Source organism: Embiotoca jacksoni, unplaced genomic scaffold, assembly GCF_022577435.1.
Source record: "Embiotoca jacksoni isolate LCO1_2020_lvr unplaced genomic scaffold, fEmbJac1.0.p SCAF_32, whole genome shotgun sequence".
Lineage (NCBI taxonomy): Eukaryota > Metazoa > Chordata > Actinopteri > Embiotocidae > Embiotoca > Embiotoca jacksoni.
Genome location: NW_027185384.1, coordinates 4,027,482 through 4,049,244, shown reverse-complemented (window position 1 = coordinate 4,049,244; position 21,763 = coordinate 4,027,482). Strand labels below are relative to the sequence as shown.

At 42.4% G+C, this 21,763-nt stretch overlaps 1 protein-coding gene across 1 annotated transcript in view; it reads right to left on the bottom strand.

Moving 5' to 3' along the window:
* Positions 1-21,763, bottom strand: part of plxna4 (plexin A4) — a 231,034-nt gene that overhangs the window by 172,119 nt on the left and 37,152 nt on the right. Inside the window, exon 3 of the mRNA XM_069164965.1 lies at positions 21,170-21,352. Within this exon, the coding sequence (XP_069021066.1) occupies positions 21,170-21,352 (183 nt within the window). The remainder of the gene's footprint in view (positions 1-21,169; positions 21,353-21,763) is intronic.

Genomic DNA, 21,763 nt, shown 5'->3' with positions numbered 1-21,763 from the left:
CCATTATGCTCTCATCTTAGTTTCCCATGCTCATCCACCTGAATTCATCCTCAAACCTCAGTAATCGTCTCCTCCCGTCCCTCCTTCTACTTTTGCTGTAAGATCTCTGTATCCACTCCAGGCAAATTACACTTTTCAGATTACTCCCCAATTAAAGGCCCCATTGGTACTTCTCATGCATGCTGTAGCTCATATCTGGAAGCAAAAAAAGTGTTTATACATGTGTCCGGGTGCACAGCAAAAAGAGATTTTTAAAATACAAGCAGCTGTGGAAAAAAAAAAAAAAAATCATATGTGTATGTCTAAACGCAGATGGCAGCCCCCTGCTAAATCCCTATTAATGATCCTATTTACACTTGTTGCCAGATTGATCAAAGTTTAGCAGTTGTGTGATCCGCTGCCTTTTCATCTCAGCTGCTTTGGTGGTGGCGGGGGGGGGGGGGGGGGGGGGGGGGGGGAGCTGCTGCTTTATGTGTTAGTCTGTGTGTGTATGGAGAGAGGTTGTTAGTTGGCACAGTATGGGGGAGTTGGCACAAACAAGGGCAAGACGCGGTGATATAAAGGCGGGGAGCTGGGCGGTGTTTATGTAGTGTCTGTGTAGTGTATGTGTTGGCTGCTGGCTGAGATCTGAGGGTTAAAGAAAAAACACCCGCAGCAGTCAAAGCTAATAGATGCTACAGAGCAAAATTGTATATAACATAAGGAAAGTGGATGGAGCAACCAGTGTTACAAGTATCTTTTCACCTGTAACATTCAAATTGAAGGTTCATTACTTCATAGAAAAACAATGAATAGTCCAGTATAACTACAATACACTGTAATGTTAGTTTTGATTATTTCATATGAACTTTTTTGAGGAGTCGTATTTTCTGCGTCATTATGGAAGAAGGCTCAAATTATTGCGATACGCATGGGCAGAAGACAGAGTAAAGAACCAGAGCTGTAGCAAATTATAAACTGATTTGTTGTTGAAAATAGTAATTGGTCACCACAGTCACAAGGATCAGCTGACAAAAAGATGAACCCCTGATGAGAGACTGACGCCTCACTGTGTCAGCATTCTTCTTTCTCAACATTTGTCTTTGCGTCCTTCACTAAATGCGTTTCCCCATTTTCTCCCTTTCTCTCTCACCACTTGTCTCCTCTCGCGTTGTCCCCTCAGGTCTTGTTAATTGTTTCAAATGGACGAATACTCTGAAGTCGCTAATATTTCACTCAGTGGTTTGCCAACAGACCTTTGGCCTGAAGCAGTGCAGAGAGAGAAAAAGTTTGTGAGGAAAGAAAGTTCGATTGCGGAGAGAAATACAGACAAAACAAGGATAGGAGGGCGGGGAGGGAGAAAACAAAGGGGATTTTAGTCAGAGGAAAAGGGGTGAAGATGAAAGGATGGAGGGTGGTGTGTTTTATAGACACTCTCCTCTCAGCCTCGCAGATCATTTATCAACTGGACAGAGGCCCTAACAACATACGTATACACACTTATGCACACTGGCACATATCCACTCACACAACATCTCTTCCACTGTTTTTATGGATGTTCAATTCCTGTAAAAGCACTTCCCTTACTATGTTTGATTCACCACATCCACAAGCAAGCACAAGCTTGTTTAAAGACACCTATAAACATATTCATTTCATATGCGATGAGTCAGTTTCACAAGACAATGCAAGATTTATGGCTTACCGCTTTTACAGCAACTGTCCTGAGAAAATCTTTAACCTTGGCGAACACTCTAGACGAACTGATGTTTGCATGTTTTTAATGAATCAAATTATAACAGATTTTTAGCATGTAGCATATTGGAGCAGCATATAAAGACTTGTCAAACACGTCAAGAAAATATTAATGTTAGTAATTTGCTCAGTGTAAAAACTATGCTAATTTTATTGGAAATGTATATTAAGATTTTGACAAAAGTAATTCCACTGATTTAGAGACACAGTGTGACCGTAATCACATGGAAACCATCACAGTTCTCATTACCATCTGCAATTGCAATTTAATCCTCAAAGTCATGCAATCAAACTTATTTATAAAATGAGAGTGTGGAGGGTGTCAGGAAAATCGTACACAGTCTGTGTCTTGTACTCCAGAGGAGGAAGAGAAGAGAAGTTTTTTTGGTCTGCAAAGGAAATAAACCCATCACTCCATCAGGGCCTATTCACAGTCCTATTGGCATGCAAATTTGCACTGACTGGCATTGATCATGAACTTTCCCTGTCCAACGGTGAGCCTACACTGCAGGAATTGACATTGAATGTGCCCACTTCAATGATATAATGGTGGTGTGTGTGTGTTTAAGGCATCTGTGTGCAGACTGTCCTGTGGAGTGTGTTAGATTAGATTGAAGAGTAATACTTTTAATGGATGGGCTGAGAAGGTCAAAGACTCACCTCTGAAGGGACTGAGAACGATGGAGACAATCGACTGACTGCAAGAAGAATGGAGAGGAAGTGTGTGTGTGCCTGTGTGTGTGTGTGTGTGTGTGTGTGTGTGTGTGTGTCTGGACAGGACATGTTGGGAGATACAGCAGAAGTCAATCATGCTCAAACAGCCATTAGCACCTGGTCTTCCCCTTGACCCTTACCATCCTTCATATCAGCAAACAAAACCTCTGCAGTTTCTGTGAGAAGAGTGCCTCACCAAGTATATAGATATCTACAGATACATCTATAGATATCTATATGTGTACTGTATATATGTATATGTATATCTATATACATATACACACACATATATATATATGTATATATACATATATATATATATATATACACATATATATACACATATATGCATATATATATATTTATATATATATATATCTTAGTTTTATATATATAATATGATCTTTTTTGTATTCTACTGCAAATGCTTGTATAAAATTGCTGCACACTTCAACTGACTTGCAGCTGTTGTTTACAGCCTACAGCCAAATCATTCGCACTCGCAACTTGAATATGCATATTATCACACCAAACAGTGTCCAAAACAGAAGGCCAAATTGTCCATGTTAACTTCCCCATAGAGCCCCATTGAATCCCATAATAGTAGATAAATCATTGCCTAGCAACAGAGCCTAGCAACAGCAGCAGTGTAGATATGCTATCACTGTACAGGAAACTCGAGGGGAGACATGCCTCCACTTTTAGAAAGCAGCCGTTTATTAACAGAGGGCCGAGGGAAAACATCAAACTCCACTGAAATGGATCCACCGTATCAATTGTAATGTAGACACGGATCCTTTTCCTACTGTTTGCTACCACAAGGAAGCACCTTTGATGAGTTAGTGTTCGGGGCTGGCTCACATTTCTGTTGATACACAAACACACAGACACTCATACAGCTACAAGGGAAAATATCCAACTGAGATGGGGAAAAAAGGTGATTGCAGCCTGTGAGTGTGGGGCAGGGTTGGGACAATTTCAGAGAGCTTGAAGTCAATATTTCCCTGAACTACACCAAGTTGAGCAACAAACACAGATGAGAGACAGTGAAGAGTTTTATATGTCCGTATTCGGTCTACGTAGCCATGGGCCTGCTTGCCAACTGCAAACAACTGACAAATCCTCCATTTGTCTCATTATAATTCAATAACAAAGCAAATAATTGTTATTAGTGGTTAATTGATTACGCCATATATTTTTTTTTTTGAGTTTTGGACATACGGTATTTAATGAATTGAAGTCATTCATGAATTGCATTAACAAAAGCTGAAAATATGGCTTTGAGCACAAGTACATCTCCTCTATTAACTCAGAATACAGTTTGGCACACTCCAGCCTGAAGACAAAATGCCTTTTTCTCTCAACTGATGAGTAATTTCACTCCTCATCCATAAATCAATTATGCATAATCCCCTGATACAGAGAATTAGCGTCCATTTAACATGAGGAAGTGAAGTGTTTGAGTGCACCGAGTGTGTGCACATGAACACATTCTAGTGTTTGTGTAGGAGCAGCGTAAAAGTGACGATTTGCTTAAACATGGAAAGTTATAGTGACGTAAACATGCTATTATTTCTGACTAAGGACAAAGGGCTGCACTCAGGAACAAGCTTGGAGTCTCCACAGAAGAACACAAAGACCAAGGACATAATATAAAGGGCTTTACTGAGTATCTGTTATTTTGCCACGATGTATGTTGTGACTAACACTCCTAAAACAGCAGCACTGTACGAGAGGGTTAACAAACCTTCTCGTGGCTTACCGCCATTTGACTAAATTGTTCACAGCATCTGTACTTGACACATAAAGGTGACAAAACATATTATTTTGAGCTTTTAAATATGTTGGTTTGCACTTTAGTTGTGGTTTTTCATAAAATCCCATTGCGAGGAAATTGGGAGTAATTACTCATTGTAGAACAAACCTAGTGTATATGTATTTTGCTCCGGAAAGGGGAGAAGTAAGGATGAGCATTTGCATGTATCCTCAGTGAAAAGAAGAAACCAAAGGATAAGATAAAGGAGGAAGAGTTCAGAATTTATAATCTAATATATTCATTGGAAAAAAGAAAAACAGTTTTTTTTTTTTATGAGTCACAGCTCAGGGGGGCTCCAGCACTTTTACTAGCATTCTTCTGGGACGAATGAAGCCTAAATAATGTTTTCCTAAGAGATGACGCTACACCCTTCCATTCCTCCCCCCTCGTTTGCTCGTTTTGTTCATTTTGCATATAATCCAGCAGGCACTTCCCCCATTCACCATCTCTCCACCCACAAAAAAATACACTATTCCCAAATTGGCAATAAAAGCTCATTTATTCTACTACCACTAGACACGTTGGCCCCATGTGCAAATCAGAATTGAGTAGCTTGTCCAGAAGCCGCTAACTGGCCCGATGATGATGTCGAACAACGTAGGAGTGTGGGATTATAACTCTTTAGGAAGGAGCAGGGACAAAGAAAGCAAAGCATGGTGCAATATCAGTATACTAGGAGAGTGTTTGCCAATTGTGAGACTGACAAACGGAACAGCCAATCATGTGGGGAAAGCTGCAGTGGCAGTAAACAAGGGGAGTGGGCTCCTGCTCCGCACTCTGCCATCCGTCGCTACCTCCCTGTTGTCCTGCTCCTGCATCCGTCTAGATAGAAGTGAGCGGGACTGATGTTTCTATTTCTAAACGTGTCTCCCTCGGCGGGCCTACGTCGGCCAAGTCTGTCGCCCACGCTGTGTGAAACCGGGTGCCTGCCAACATGTTCTAACACACACAGTTACATCTGTAGAGCACTAAGCCGGCAGGGAATTAGAGCCTAAACTGTAGGGCATTGTATCACAACACAAGGTACTTGTGAGAATAAATAGAGCTAAAACGTCCACCTTCAAAGGCACAATTAAAATGTGCTGATGATGAAATACGATGCAAGACTGATGCATATTCTGTTTTGTTTATATTGCATTTTAAAAACACATTTGATTGTTGGTTTTCACTGAAATTCAATTTGAAAAGATCTAATGTAAAATGGTGTTCTCAAGAAGCAGAAACAAACACAGTTTGAAGTCCAACGGTCACACCAATTACTGCTGAGAATGCAGACACTGTTTGGGTTTCTTACTTTCCTGAGACTGACAGCACTTTGTATGTGGCTGAAAAGCGTATTGGACTGGACTCGGAGCCGGCAGTTAAGCAGCTACTCCGGATGAGGGCCATGCAATGATGGTGGCGGCAGAAGGAGAGGAGGACAGTGGTTTGGTTGGTTTGCCAGTTGTAGGAGCGGGCAGCTGAGACTAAACAGCAATAATGGCCTAACGAGGAGAGATCTGGAGAGCCAAACCAGATGGAACAGCCACAGCCACGTGCCTGCCTGGCTCTCTCATGGCTTTGTTAGCCAAACACAGACGCAGATTTACTCAAAAATAAAGATAAAATAATGGGTGTGATGTTGAAATGAGACGAAAGAATGTTGTCTCAACATCCCTTAGTCTCGATTTTGTCTTCTCTCTGAAATTTGTGTTATAATTACTTATTTAGAGCATATTCTCTCCTGTCTTGAATCCTTTTTATCTCCTTATGTGCTTCTCCAGTTCTCGCTGCATCCCTCCCTCTACCCAAACTCTTTCTCTGATTGATATTCGGCACATTTGGTGACTAAGGTTCTTCTCCTTCCTCTCAGTACTAGGCTTAACTTTAATGAAAGGGGAGAGGTTGATAACATATGGGGAGCAAAAACTAGGCCTGCATCTCCAGCGAGGAGTGGAGTAGATGAAATGCTGCACTGAGTTTTAGTCAACAATGAAAATAGAGAGAAAAAGGGAATTGGGGTAAAGGGGGTGTGCACATCAGAGTGTCCTTGGAAGTCAAATTTCCCAGGGTGCTCAAATGTCAGGAATCAAGGACATAGAGAAAGGGATAAAAAAATATCCATGGTGTTGCCTTTTTAGAGGATTCAGGCAGGTACTGCCGACACAAGGACACACTAAAACACACATGCACACACACACGCACACACATATCTCGACACAGCTGCAGTATGTGGGGCTGCAGTACTGCTGTGATGGCTAACCTAAATCTTTGACTGTTACAGCAGTGAGCAGTGACTGGACCGAGCTTCTGCTGGATGATGCCATGCTGCCAGACAAGATTTCAACAGATAGTGAAGAAACACATGGTATCCCCAATGCATTTTACCCATTGGGTCAAAGTAGTATTGTACTGTTTGACAACTTCTCGTTCTCTTGCTTTGAGATACATTAGAGAAAGAAATAGGTTGCCATTACTGTAACCAGTACAATCCCAAGTTAAACTTGTGTGTGTGTGTGTGTGCGTGCATATGTGCGGAGGGTGGGGCATTATTGAAGGGGGCATGACGAAGTGCCACACATAAATTCAATTTGAATAGCTCTGTAATAATCAGACAGAAAGAAGAAATATGTTAGCTATGGTTATAGCTGGCTATATCCGGGCGAAACCTGGACAAGTTTGAAACGTGCATACAGTAGGACTACCTGTCAAAAGTACATACCTTTGTATCATTGACAGTTTCAGATGGAACAACTGAATGGCATCAGATAATAAAACCTAACAATATTCATTATTTGTACTTTTTCTTTTTTGATTTTAGAAGTGCATACCTCTATCAAACTACTTCTAGTTGTGCATACTTGTGCTTTTCTGCCTGTTTTAATATCTATTGCATGCATGTAAAATATGTAGTTTGTGTGTTGTGCAGAAACTGCAACAGTTTGTGCATAACTAAATGGCTGAACTTGGGTTTCACCCCCATCCTGTGTGAAGGGGAGATTTAGAGAAAAAGAAAGAGAGAAGGGAGGTTGCCGCACCTGTAGCTACCACAGCCCACTCATAATGTGTCTAGACAGAAATGAAACCCTGTGTGAACTAAACACACATTAGAGAGATGTGATGTGCAATGGAGTCAGAAAGTATTCAGACTCATCCCTTTTCTCACATTTCATTCAGCTGTATCTAATTTCAAATGGATAAAATGGCCAGTTTTGCCCATCAATCAAAAACCTAAATCTCTCATGTTTTGCGTTGGCACTCCACATAATGATCAGGTACATTTTGTTTAGGTCAGGGAGGTCACCACAAATTCAACGGTTACTCTAACAGAGAGAGATATGCAAAAATCTGCTCAAAGGACGATCATCTCGGCAGCACTTCATTAATCAGGCCTTTATGAATAGAGTGGTTAGATGGATTATGAGTAAAAGGCATATGGCAGTCCACTTAGAGTTGGACTAAATGTTTTATGTCTGGCATTGGTCATCACCCAATTAGTAACATGTCCACAGTGAAGGATAGTGGCATCAGCATTGTGCTATGGTGGTACATCTCAGCGGCAGGGGCAGAGAGACTGGTTAAGCAATGCTGAAGTGGCTTTAGAATGAGTTTTAGACTGCCTCTGAGTAGCCCCGCCAAAGCCCAGACTTAAACCCCATAGTCATCGACATCTGTGGAGAAACCTGAAGATGGCAGTTCACAGACGCTTCCCATGCAATCTGACGGCGCTTGGGAGAATCAGAGAAGAAGAATGGGATAAACTGTCTAAATCCAGCTGTGCAAAGCTTCTTGAGACTTACCCAAGAAGACCCTGAGCTGTAATTGCTGCCTGGGGAGTTCCTGCAAAATGTTCTCGATACTTACATGATTGAGATTTCAAATCTTTACTTTTTACTTTGTAATTACGGTCTATTTAATGTAGATTGATGGCCAAAATGGCAATTTATTAGATCTAGTAGCTTTCTGTCTATCTTTCTGAATACACTGTGTATCCTCACACACACCAAACCACAATTGATTCTTTAAAAGAAATTTTTGAACCAATTCTCTCTTATTCCTTAAAAACAAGGAGCGTCTCCAACTGCAGATTGGCAATTACCATTCTGCTTGTGCAGCAGCAGGAAAAAAATGCCCATAAGCCTTTGGGAGAGCTGGTGTAGCAGAGATAAAAATCCACTTATTAAAGTCTGTGTTGGGGATGGGAAAAGAAAGGGCGAGGAGAGGAGGTGAGACAAAAAGAAGACTGAGAATAGGTGTGCAAGATTACAGTTGTTAATTTGTCTTTCTTTTTTATGTGCCTCAGCCATCTTTTCCATATCTCTCCCAGCATTCCTCTCAGTCGCTCTCCTTTCCGTCTCATTTATTCACTCTCACAATCTCTCTTACTTTCCATGTCTCCTGCCATTGTGTGTATAAAGCAGTTTTGGTACCTGAGGTGCCCTTCAATGCCTTGATGTCAGACAGACAGACTCAGGGATCCTTTTAAAGATGTTTACACTGGCATCTGCTTAATGGACAAGTCAGAGTAATCTAAATCGCAACTCACTAACACCACGGCAGCTGCATTAGAGGGTGTATGCGTGCCTGTGTGTGCGTGTGCGTGTGCGTGTGTGTGTGTGTGTGTGTGTGTGTGTGTGTGTGTGTGTGTGACGAGTAGGAGGAAAAGCTGAGCAATATAAGAATGTGCAAATAAACCAAAACAAACAAGCAGGTGCTGCTCGAGGAAGCTGATGTTTGCAAGAGACTTAATGCATGTGGTGGTTAATAAAAGCTTCCAAACACACAGAATACATCAGCATGCACACAAACACATGGAAAATAAAATGTCTCATTCATATACAGCATGTCTCTCATTCACACGCACTTTTTTCCACTTCAGCCGACCTGCAATCTCAACAGGTTTGATTACGCCCATGTACATGCAAACAAACACAACCCCCCTTGACGGCACACTGTTGCATCTGCAGTCTCTGAAGTCTCCCATGCAGATGAGCTATGAAGTGCAGCCTCGCCTGCCTGCCTGCCTGCCTGCCTGACTGACTGCCTGCCTGTCTGCCTGCCTGCCTGCCTGCCTGACTGACTGCCTGCTAGCATTTACTGCAGGGAAGAGAGAATGACCCAGTTGTGAGACAAACTATTCTCTGCAGAGAGAACGAGAGCGAAGGAAAGGAGAGGAAGAGGAAAGGGAAAAGGTGCATGGGGGCACTGGTTACCCCAAGAGACATTTGGTGTGCTGTGATTGGCTGCAGGCGTGCAGGGAAGGAAGTAGTGAGAGAAGGAAAGGAGGCAGAGGCCTCACCTGCAGTGGTGTGTCCTCTATAGCTGCACAGACTCAGCCATAAATCACAGAGACTCGAGAGGGAGGGACGTCAGAAAAACAAGGATGGAGATTTAGAAGGGAGAGGTAAAGAACAAGAGGGATGTTTGAGCTTCGAGGAATACAAAGACTGAGTGCTACTGTAGGAATATGGTTGCTACATGTCATGAGCTATCACAGATTCAAATTGAGGGAAAAAAAACACATTTGTTTCAACCAGTCATCTATCAATGAACTCGAGTTTATTCCTTAGACACAAAATGCTACAAGTCTGTGTAAAATACAATAAAAACATTTTTTTTTTAAAAAACAGACATACTTGACAGGAGGACATTTCTTTGCATCTCATAAACCAGCCCTGATATGAAAAGAAGATTCATCTTCACTTATCCTTGATCATCAGGGGCTTAAGTTATTGGTGCTTTTGACAAGAAAACTAAATAATAAAAAAGGAGGAGCTCAGTCCAATTTTGTTTTTTTTCCTGCTTCTATTCTTTGTGTGGTTTTAAATGCTCTTCTTGGGCAATACAGTATAAAATCTGTTGTACGGGAGGCACTGATGGGAAATTACACTCTGGCCCTGGCAGGATTACTGCCAGCCATCCATCCACAGAGCCGTACAGGAACACACGGTGTGATTAGATGCTCAACATTCTATTGATTTTCTCCTGCTGAAGTACAAATTAACCATCACCATGCGATGACTTGGCACACAAGCAAATACCAATGTCTGAAACAAAATTGAAAGTATAATTAATCTACTACAATTTTTTCTGGGGTGCAGCTACTATAAACTTTTTTCCATACTACTGAAATTACTATAAACCACCTTTAGGAATCGTTCATTATGTGCTGGAGAGCCCACGCCGTCACAGTTTGCTACACAAAAGTAATTAATGCCAAGTCAAGTGCTTCTTTGCGAGCATTGAAGAAAAAGCAGTTGCGTCTTCCTTCACGAGCATCCATTGACAGTTACTGTTAACCGTTTGCCCACTGTTGACATGAGTAAAAGTCTGCACGTGTAGATGTGTCTGCATGTGTGTCAGAGACAGCTATGTTTGGAGTGTTTTGCCTGTGGTTTCCTACTCAGTGATCAGTGGACGAGAGAGAGAAAGCTTGGACATAATTACATACCCATTTGCTAGCTTGACACGGGCTTGATATAGCTGAAGTATGTTAACAGAGATGCTAATTACTGGCTGAGGAGATACAGACTTCCAGAGCGAGGGAGAGAAAAAAAAAAAAAAAAAAAAACGGTGATGTCGCACGAGGATTACCATTTGAAAAGCTTCAGTTAGTCATCTGGAGGGCTGTGTTGTAAAACTCCAGTGCCAGCCCTAAACTATGTAAGAGGGAATACATCCAATGCATGATCTAAAAGTTTGTAATTATGCTTGTGATGTTTGTAGACTTTAATCCAAATTTTTTTTCCATCATACTTTGGCTGCTTCTTTTGACTTTTCACCATTTCAGTCAATGGTCAATATCACAAAGTAAAATTAATAAGTAAAGCCGCTGTCTTTGGAATTAATTCAGGCCTTCCTGAATCGGAAAGCTGGATCCCTTTTAAACTGAATAGATCATCACCTACATGGCAAACCAAAGTGGGTTCTGTTAAGTAGTGAGACCAGATAAAAATGCCTCCTGCACAATCTCTCCTTAATCATTAAACTGTCAGAAAATCATTATTATTGGATCAATAAATGGATAAAACAACTTCAAATTAAAGTAAGAGAAGTAATAATGAGCACAGCGACATCTTTAACTGTCAGTAGAACATGATTTGTCAAAAATCCTAAAATGTATTTCACTGTCCAAATACTTGATCTCTTGACATTGCGAGTGATTACAACTCGACCTCTTTCGTATGAATGTAGGTCAGTTGGTTAATCCGGGGTTAACAGGGTCAATTAATAGCCAGCTCCGTTATATTTTTTTTTTATCCCGGAGCCACAGTGTTAGTAATGACTGGCAACCCAAAGACACTTTGACTAAGTCTGAATTGCTTTATGATGCAACCCCCCACGCCTGCCTGGCAAAGCCGTCCAAAGTGAGCAGCTTGTAAACACACACAAGCTGCCAGCTTTTCTCACTGGTCAGTCACACAACATGTTAATTAGAAGAGAGGAAGGAGGAAAGGAAGGACAGAATGATAGATGAATAAAAGCTAGTGAGTTTGTTATTGTTTGTCATAATTCACCTGCCTCCGGATCACATCTTTCTTCTGTTTGCAGCTTCTTATTAAGGAACACAGTTGAGATAATATCCCCCACTATCTGAGCCACTAATGAACAAGCTGCATGGATACTTTATTAAATGTGCCACAACTTGAGCATTCCCCAGCTTCACAAAGCCAACTAACAATTTTCACTTTGCTCAATGTGGTCTGCTAATGTTCAGGAGGTAATTGCTTGTATTAGAGGCATTGTCAATGTGCATAGACCAAAATGACTCACTAATTGATTGGATCAGCTTCATCTAAAATTCAACATTGTAAGCTTATTAAAAGTTAACGATACAATTCCATTAGGCAGCATAAGAGTTTTCATATGATCATGTAATGACTCCATGTATAAAAACACACACATGCTAATACAAAGAAATAATTCTAACTGACAAAATAAAGTTGTTCCCCTGAGGAAGTATTCTGCCATTTTCTGCTAAAGTACTTCACAAATCATTCCCCCGAAAACAGATTAAAAAGCAACAGGCGAAAATTACTTGCGATCAAAGCAGATTCCTTGGCAGCGCTTTGATTTATTTCCCCAGACCTCGACTCATCTTTCTCAGCAGCTAACCTCGTCTTAACCCTGAGCCAGCAACACATAAGAGTCAGTGAAAGTTCAAACTGCCAGAAAACAGAAAGATCAGACTGAAGTTTGCCATTTTCGCTCTCCCACTTCTCGGCTGGCTCGAGCCTTTCAAATCCACGTACACACAGCGGAGAATAGCCACTCAAATCACTCACAGCTCAATATGCCGCCACATACTGGTACTCTTTTCAGTAGGTGCAGACTCACGAGAGTAAAATGAACATCAAACTCTATTTCACCACTCTCACCCTCTCACTTTACCCTTTCTCGACATTCTCTCCATCTCTAGCTTTCATCCTTTATTCTTGCTCGCCAATTTTGCCCTCTGCACTCTTTCAGTCTCTCACTGCTGAGCTCTCCTTTCTGCGGCTGTTCACCCACTTTCTTCCTGCTTCTCGTTTCAGAGACAATTTGTGTATATATAAAAAATAAAAAAAATAAAAAAAATAAAAAACGGTTTTCTACAAGCCTTGCGTCTGAATATTATTTAAATTTCATAGGAAGGTTGGAAAAGCGTTGAAATCATCCCAGCAATGTAACATCAGGCTGAGGTTCTACGGTAGTTTAAGGACTGTGAGCTCAAGTTAGAGCAACATAACAAGAGTCCGTAACACCACATGGACCATTCACAGCTGGAGGTTCACCGTAGGGACAAGCGCTGCAGGAACGCTGAAAGCCACGAGCGCTTCTGACTTAGTGTGCAACTGTGTGCAAACATGGTGGTGTCAACCTGCAGTGAAGCAGCTGGTCACCAAGGTTGGTTTTGTGTTTGTGAGTGTGCGTGCGTGTGTGTGTTTGCGTGCATGTGTGTGCTCAGCCCTGCTCAGCCCCTAACAGCTCATCAATTATAGAGAAACCTTGGAAAGGAGGGATAAGGCCAAGCTACAGCGATGGCATCTATAAATACACACCTGAATGACACGCCTAGCGTGAGCAGCTATTTTTTGCATACGACCACACACACACACACACACACACACACACACACACACACACACACACACACACACACACGTAAAGGTTGACAGTCAAGAATGCTGGACACCGAAGCAATGTCATCCACTACATCAGGGCACTTTGTGTATCTGCCGAGTCAGGCCGCTGCTAACTGGCTGCTCCCTGCGATGCTCTGTCTAAATCACAGAAGAGATCGCTTTTGCTCATGTCTTTAATCAACTAAACACCTAGCTTACCTGTGAGGAAGCACAGGTAAATTCCCAGACGGTCTGGAAAACATGCTCTATCAATCCCTGGTGGCCACTTGCTTTCTGCTTCTACTTCATTCCCGTTTTTGAGGGTCCATCTTCCCTTTCTTTTTGTCCTCTTTGGTCATTTCGCCCTTAGTTTACCTCTACGTCCATCCACGTCTACGCTCCCCTTTCAGTTGATGCACATTCAATTTCCCCATCTCTCCAACTGTGTTTTCTGTTTTCTGTCCTCATCTCCTTCAAAGTCGGAGAACTTTGAGGTGCAGTTCGCCAACCTTTTCTTGTCATGAGAAGTATAAAAAAAAAAAAAAATGACACGCCACACAACAAAGGCAGATTACATCAACCGTTAACAGGAACAAGGAGACTACTAAACTACTAAGAACACAAGGCAAAGATGAATGGGACAGAAATAAACAAAAGATTGAATATATTACCGGATGACTTATATTCATGAAACATTAAGTCCACAACACGTTTCTCTCTATCCCCCCGTGAAGCCGTCCTCATACGACCACTGCCCCAAACCATACCCAATTCCCCCGCATTTCTATTTCCGCCTTATCTTCCCTTCCATTCGCCATCTCCCCTCTTCTTCCTCTCCTCCGTCTAACTCTACCTCAAGTAAAGGCTGCGACTTCTTCCCTGAACATAACATGGACTCTCTCTGCTGCACATTCACACTACATGGCGACTGAATGAGGTTTTTTTTTGCAGCAACACGCAAGGCAATCACTACCTTGTGATCCTCTTCCCAAGCCACTAATGGACCTCACTTCTCATTAGCCCCCAAGATTTCCTGCACAGAATTGACCAATATTTACACAGAGTCTCATATAAAATGATGAAAAGCGCACACAGACTATAAACTAACTCCCCACATTTTGAGAAGGAATGGTCATTTTGGAAGAAGGCTGAAGCAAACCTTGTGCACCAAGCACTTTCCAGAAGATGATGTATGGAGAAACAATTGGCTGGGAACAATGCTGCAATAAAATTTTTTAAAAAAGCTGTGAAAATAAGCATAAGGAGAAGGACGGTGGCAGAGTCTGCCGGCGGGATTCCTGTAGACTGATTCCCCTTGACATGCCTTTCTTTCTATACAGCAAATAGCAGAGGAACACTGGGTAACAGACAGCAGTCAATACAGCACGAGAAAAAACACCAACACTCTAATATTGTGTGTTCAATCAGCCTCATGGGCGTGCAGTGGACAGCACCTGTCATCGAATAGCAGCCCTCTATCATCAGATCAGATCACACTAATGTTCACTCACGTCACTGTATCAACACAATATCTGTGCGTGCAACACTGTGAGCTTCCCTGGGAATTAAATACTGACTGTATCACAATATACTCTCAGATATATGTGTGCGAGTGTGCGTGTGTGCGAGTGTGTGCGTGTGCGTGTGCGTGTGCGTGTGTCTTCCATGTGTTGGTGCCTTCTATACATTCTATCCTGTGCACGTGGAGCAGCCTGTGCTACCATGGCAACTCACGTCAGAGCATTTTGTAGTGTGTGCTGCTGTACTGGCTGGTGTGGGAGCAACAACACATAACACACACACACACACACACACACACAGTGCCAAGGCAACTAGCAAGACAGCTGAGGAATACTTAACAGTAGGGGAACATTGACATTCTGGGAATACTGCAGCGGTTTCGACGACTGGCCGGGAATGAATGAACAACTGGGTGGGGTTGTAAAGGCTGCCAGCCAGGGTGATAATGGCGGTGTGAGTGCGGGTGTGTGCACCTGTGTTGAAGAGCATTGTGTTCATAGTGTAACAAGGGAAGGGAGGAGGTCTAAATCACAAAACACTGTCCACACACATGCACATGATGCCTGCCCGTCCTACAGCATATTTCATCATTAGCTTTAAGCAGTTAATCCTCTGCTCCACTGACCACGGCTCAGCTCAGCCCATTTCAATAATCTGCATCTGGGGCTAACCAACCAATCATACACACAAGCACAGACAAGCGCACACACACACACAGACACAAAACAAGTACACAATCAACCCACAAAACATAAGGAACTGGTCCAGAACAATACATTTCAAGTAAAGGCTCTCACACCCGCACCCACAAATCTATCTGTGCACAATCTATTGTGCTGACAGATCTAAAAACCCCTGTTCATTTATTAAACAGGATGCCACAGACAGATTGGGGGGGGGGGGGGGTGTTGGTGGTGGGTTACTATAGCTGGAGAGAGGAGGTAATGAGACATTCAAGACAGGATAGGCTGTATAGACCATGAAACAGAAATCGACAGAGCTGGAGACAAAAGTGAGTTTGACCTTTCCCTTCCCAACAACAAACATTAACCATTCACTGTTGAAATTGACCTGTTTCTCGCTCATGCCATCTCCCCTGACAACCTTAAATGACAGATCCCTCTGTGCCTCGACATTCACCACCATTCATTCACCTTTCTCTCTCAGTCTCATTCTACCCTCTCCTTTCATTTTATTGCTTCCTCACCACCAAAATTCTTCTTCTCTTTGTTTCCTCCATGTCTTCACTCTCTCTGTGTTTGCCTCTTTTTCTTCCCACTTCTCTGTCTGACTGGGACAGATTGAAAAGTAGTGGCAGTGGTTAAGAGGCGAACAAATTGTCACAACAACCTGCTCTATGGCTTTGACCAAATACTGACAAATTCTCCATGGAAAAGTCTTCTTTTCCTTCTTTTGTCCTCCTCTACACCAACACTCCAAGAACCATGCACACAGGTCTTGTTTTTCAGACACCACCTTTGGCAGTGCTTTGGGTGAATTGGTAATATCTAGGACACAGAAACACATTTATCCTGAGCTTTTCTGACCTCATTATATTTGCATGTCCTGCATTGCTCATTTTTGAGCCGCTGTCTATGTCAAGTTCAAGGTTAGCTGCTCATTGTATTGAGCGCCAATGCTCCCCCATTGGGACGGACAGTGGGGAGATGCATTAGCACCTCGGCAGGTGGCCCTCAATCTCATCTCTTCTCTCTCTTTACTCTCCACTTCCTCCCTCTTGTCCCCTAGTCCACCTCTTCAGCCACGGCCCCATGGCGATACCTGGGCAGCCTTTGTCCAGTAGTGTTTACTGATGCATGTGTGCTTATCTCAATACAAGCAATCAAGTGCAGTGTGTGAGTACCATGCATTTGTGTCTACACCAACGTGTATCTATCCTGCCCATGTGTAGTATGACCAGATGACCATAAACTAAACCAAAGTCAACAGGGGGTTAAGGCTTTCCCCTTGACCTGCTGGTGTGTACTGACCTGCAGTAAATGGGTTTAAACCTTACCCTGCCACTGCCTTTTATCTCCATCACATCTCCATCTCCTCCCTTAAGCCACAGACCAACGGACACGCAAACCCACCGACATATGGTCCATTCACTTCCAGTGGCAGGAGGTAGCCATCAAAGAGCTTTCATAGCAACTCCACTCAGCCATGGACGGATAGACAGAGGGAGGGAGGGAGATGAATGGAAAAAGGAACAGGGAAATTACGTGGTTAGGGCAAACAGAGATGGAGAAAGGGAGGGGAAGCAGATAAATATGAGGAGAAAGAGGTAGGAAATATGAAAAGACATTAATTTAAAAGAGCTAGAAGTGAGGTGCAAAAAAAAAAAAAAAAAAAAAAAAAATGAGTGAGGAAAAGGCTCAGAGGTACACAAATAATGTGGCAGTTTTAAGCCTTGTGTAAAATTGTAACAGCCAAGAATGGCTGCAGCTGTGGACACGTACAGAGGTCAACTGATTTAACAGCACTGCCTGTTTTATGCTGACAGGAGAGTGTTATGAAATTGAGCTGAGACTGTGTCAAAACAGACTTTATACAACCACTTGGCATCAAAGCTATCTAAGGCTAGGGTTGCTTTCTGCGAACGTGTTTTAATCTGGGTGTTGGGTCTTGTATGACTACATTTGAGAAGACAAACAAAGTGAAACATTTTGGCCTGGCCTCATGTCTTAAAAGAACTCTTGGGAGAGGAACGAGAGTAAGTCTTTCTGATCCAACCTTACTCTCCAGACCCACACTCGTACAATCTGTTTTCAGGATGACTACACAACCCACTACATCTCTCTGACCACAATGATCTTCAGATTTGAATCCTTCTACCACCACTAGCATCTAGTTCCCAAGGGAACCCATTCTATCCTCTTTCTTTATGGGCTTACCTTACATGAAGATTTTCAACATAAACGGGATCTTATAACCTGTATATCTGCAACTGATCTCCATATTAGGCTGAAGTTAAGGTAAGTTAAGAGTTGGGTTTAAGACAGCATTGTGTTAGTTAAGGATGAGTTTAAGGTCTTGAGAAAGCATTATATTGATGACAATCCTCCTCATGATTGAACAATGTCTTTACTCTGATCAACAGGCGTCATATTTTACAAGCAAAATTTTACTCTAACCTCTGTTCCATTAAAACATTTCACAAGCAAATTGAATTTAATTCACTCAGCTTTCCTGCCCAGCTCAACTTCATGATGTCATAAACGCCAGCCTGTAAACACTAACATTTAGCTCACCCAAACACCACTCCATTAAGCCACTCTCTTTTACCGTAATGCTTATATTTATTCACAAGATCATAAATAACACTGACGAAATAGAGTGAAAGACAGCGTGCGTGAGAAGATCTGAGGAGGAGGAGGGGGCTGACGGATGGAACAAGTAAGGTGGAGGAGTGTGTATAAATCAACATCCATTAGCCGAGGGGTTATAAAGTCGCTGATGAAGGAGGTGGACCAAAGCTCAGACTTTTTATTGTCTTGTTGTTGTCTTTTATTGCCTGTGATGTCATCTAATGGTATACAGTTAATGACAGGGGAGGGTAAGTATGTACATGGGAGGGGAGGATGGGATTGTAACGGGGCACTGTGTGCACAGTGTGCACGCCTGTGTTGACACAGAATATTGATCACCTTTGTGTGTGTGTGTGTGTGTGTGTGTGTGTGTGTGTGTGTGTGTGTGTGTGTGTGTGTGTGTGTGTGTGTGTGTGTGTGTGTGAGGAGGGGAAGGGGGGGTTCCTTTGGCTGAATAAATCATATGTGCACAATGTGACCTTCATTTATGTTGAGTTTGAATGAGAACAACGCCAAAACGCTTCAGACAGGATTCTATTAAATGGCAACAGTGCAAAATATCATGCAGAAAATGAGTGGAATCCAACTCATGTTTTCTCATTAACTTAATTCAGATGTGTTTTATTGATCTCTTGAACAATATATATTTCTAGAATTTATAAATGTCTTTTGAATTGAACAGATTTAGAGAGTTTTTAAATAGACAAGTTCCCAGGTGTCTTTAATACACGTGAAGATGGGTCAAGGTTGTTTCCTTTCATAAAAAAGGAAACGGTGCGAACAATGAAGAAGGAGAGTATTGAATTCAGTCGCTGTGTCTGTACAATGGGAGCAACCTTGTGCTAATACTGGTGCAAAGTGTCTCTGGTAAGAGCAGTTGCAGCTAAAAGGTCACCATGATGTGATGAACTACAGTAAGACTTCAAACTGAGAAAGACAACACAATTTATCCCAATACTTATGCTGAAATTAATGTTTAAGCATCTATCAATTATTTAATAAACCCAACATTGGGTGGAGTTGGAAGAACTAATTGTATATTTTGACTTAAAGTAAATAATTTCACTCATATTTTAAGATCAAAGAAGAACCTATATTTTACACTAAATACATGGTTTTGAGAGGGATGGTTTGAGAGAGGCCAGGCGAAAAAAGAAGAAAAGCAAAAAGATAACCAGAGAGAAAGATGCCTGCAGGTTTTTGAGAACATTCAGAAAACCCTGAACAGGTTGTAATGATTTCAACACTCAATGCCACAACATTTCCAAATCCTAACTCAATCTCATCATTAGAGATGAGCAGTAGGTATTAAATATGATTACATACTTCCCATCTGAAACACCTGCCTACATGTTGGTTACCACGTGGAAAACCGCTGCCTCAACCATTCTGCTACCGCATGGAAGACAAACAACAGCAGCAAACACGGGTATGGGGCCAGTAATCAACAATAACAATGTATAAATCAGCACTCCTGCCTGTGCGTGTAAGAAAAGGAAAAGACCTTTCGACATTGGCTGCTTGTTTCTCCCTTCTGTTTTTCACTCTCTACTGTCAACCTTTGCCATACACACCGCCTTCATCCCTACGTGGCATTCATTTCTGGAATATAGTCCATCTCTGGCCAATCTCCCCCCTCCAGCTCTCTGCTTCCCACAGTGACTCCATCTCTTCTCTCCTCCTCTCTGTGTAATGCCCTGTGAGCCTCACTGGCCTAGCCTCCTCCAGAATTAGTCGCAGTCATGGCCCTAAATTACATACGCGTGTGCGTGTGCGTGTGCGCGTGCGCGTGCGCGTGCGTGTGTGTGTGTGTGTGTGTGTGTGTGCGCAAAAAAGAGAGGTAAGAGTACAGGAGCTACCAAGTCCTATCACACCTTGCAGCAGTGCATCATCACATTACGTCTAAAAAGAGCTGCCACACGCAGGAAGGCATCGGGGCATGAGGGGAGTCTAAGGTGGAAGCCACAACACGCCAAAACCCGGCTTATCCAGTGCTGTTTAACTCTGAGGGGACAAATCTTGTTTAGCCAAGGGCTGTGCTGTCACAGAGTGTGACATGATTTTCAAGGGGGAAGCAGTTATGGTCAAAGACATTCACAGCTGCTATGTGTAACACTCCCAGCTGCAATAAGAATTCCACAGGCTCCAGAGGATCAGTTCTGTTTTCCTAAGACAACTTAGCACGTTACTGCACTATTACATAAGCATGTGAAAAATGCAACATCATAAAGACCAAATGTGATTCATATAGTTTCTCCTACTTATACAGGACACTATTACGCAGTTACATAAATTAATTAATAAATTATGTATTTCATCTTATTCAGATTTTTTAATTTGCCTCAAGAAAGAGATAAGAAACTTTGTCTAATCGATTCTGCAACATGCTGATCTGTGCTGTCTAGCAAGTTCTGCAACATGCTGATGTGTGCTCCAATCTGCCCCCAGGGCTCTGGATTTTATACAAGTCCAAAGTGAAGGAAAAGTGCAGCAGATACTCCTGATACCGGGTGTATGTGAGTGTATGTGTGATATATATGGTGCAGTGGATGAGGAGGATTTGAGAGATACCAGATAGGCTTGGCTGTAGGAATAAAAAACCCTAAGGGGCTCTTCTGATCCCCTTACCTCAAAAAAACACACACACGCACACGCGCACACACACACACACACACACACACACACACACACACACACACACACACACACACACACACAATTTATCTCCAAAGTAAAGTACACACACTTCCTCCATTCAGTCTCCTTCTCTTTCATGCACGCACACACACCTCTTCCCACTGCCAATACAGCTGACTGAGCTGATTTGCCTGAAAGTCAATCTGCCTTACTACTACTATCCTCCCTCCGATCCAGCAGTCCCTAATTCCCAGCCCTTACTCCACATTCTAACAGAGAAATTGAATCTCTGCTTCCATCTGTTCAACCAAACTCTGCTACCTTTCAACCTACAGCACATTTCTCCTCCTTACCTTCTTGACTCGTCCGCTTTTTGTACCCACGAAGACCAGCGAGTGGTTCTTGTAGACGTAGGCGATGACAGACGTCATTTTATCGATGGCGTCAGAAAAGAGAGGCTTGCCGCGCACCATCTCGGACACACCCAACGGTGCATTCATGTCGAGGCCACAGAAGTCATCATCAATGGTCAAGAGCTGCAGAGGGGAAGAAGAAATGGGATTAGTACAACACAAATATAATTCAGTTCGCTTCATTAATACTGGGCTTAAAATGTGTTCAAATCTAAATTTAAGGCAAAAGGCACTGCTTGGGCAAACACTTGTGAAATCATATGTCGGTTATTAAAAATAGATAGAGGTATGCTACAGATATTTTAAGGGAGAAAAGTTGTGGGTGTCGTGAGCATGTTTTTCCAGATAAACAACTTACAACAGCAAATGGTGAGCTCAAGATCAACCAGAGCAGGAATACATTACATATGACTGTCAGTGTACTTCTATAAGGAACACGCTGTATATGGCTGGGTCAAGGTCCATAATGTGAGAGTATTTGTAGTGCGTGTCTGTGCGTTGGCTGGTCCACATGTAAGATACAGCAAATATGAA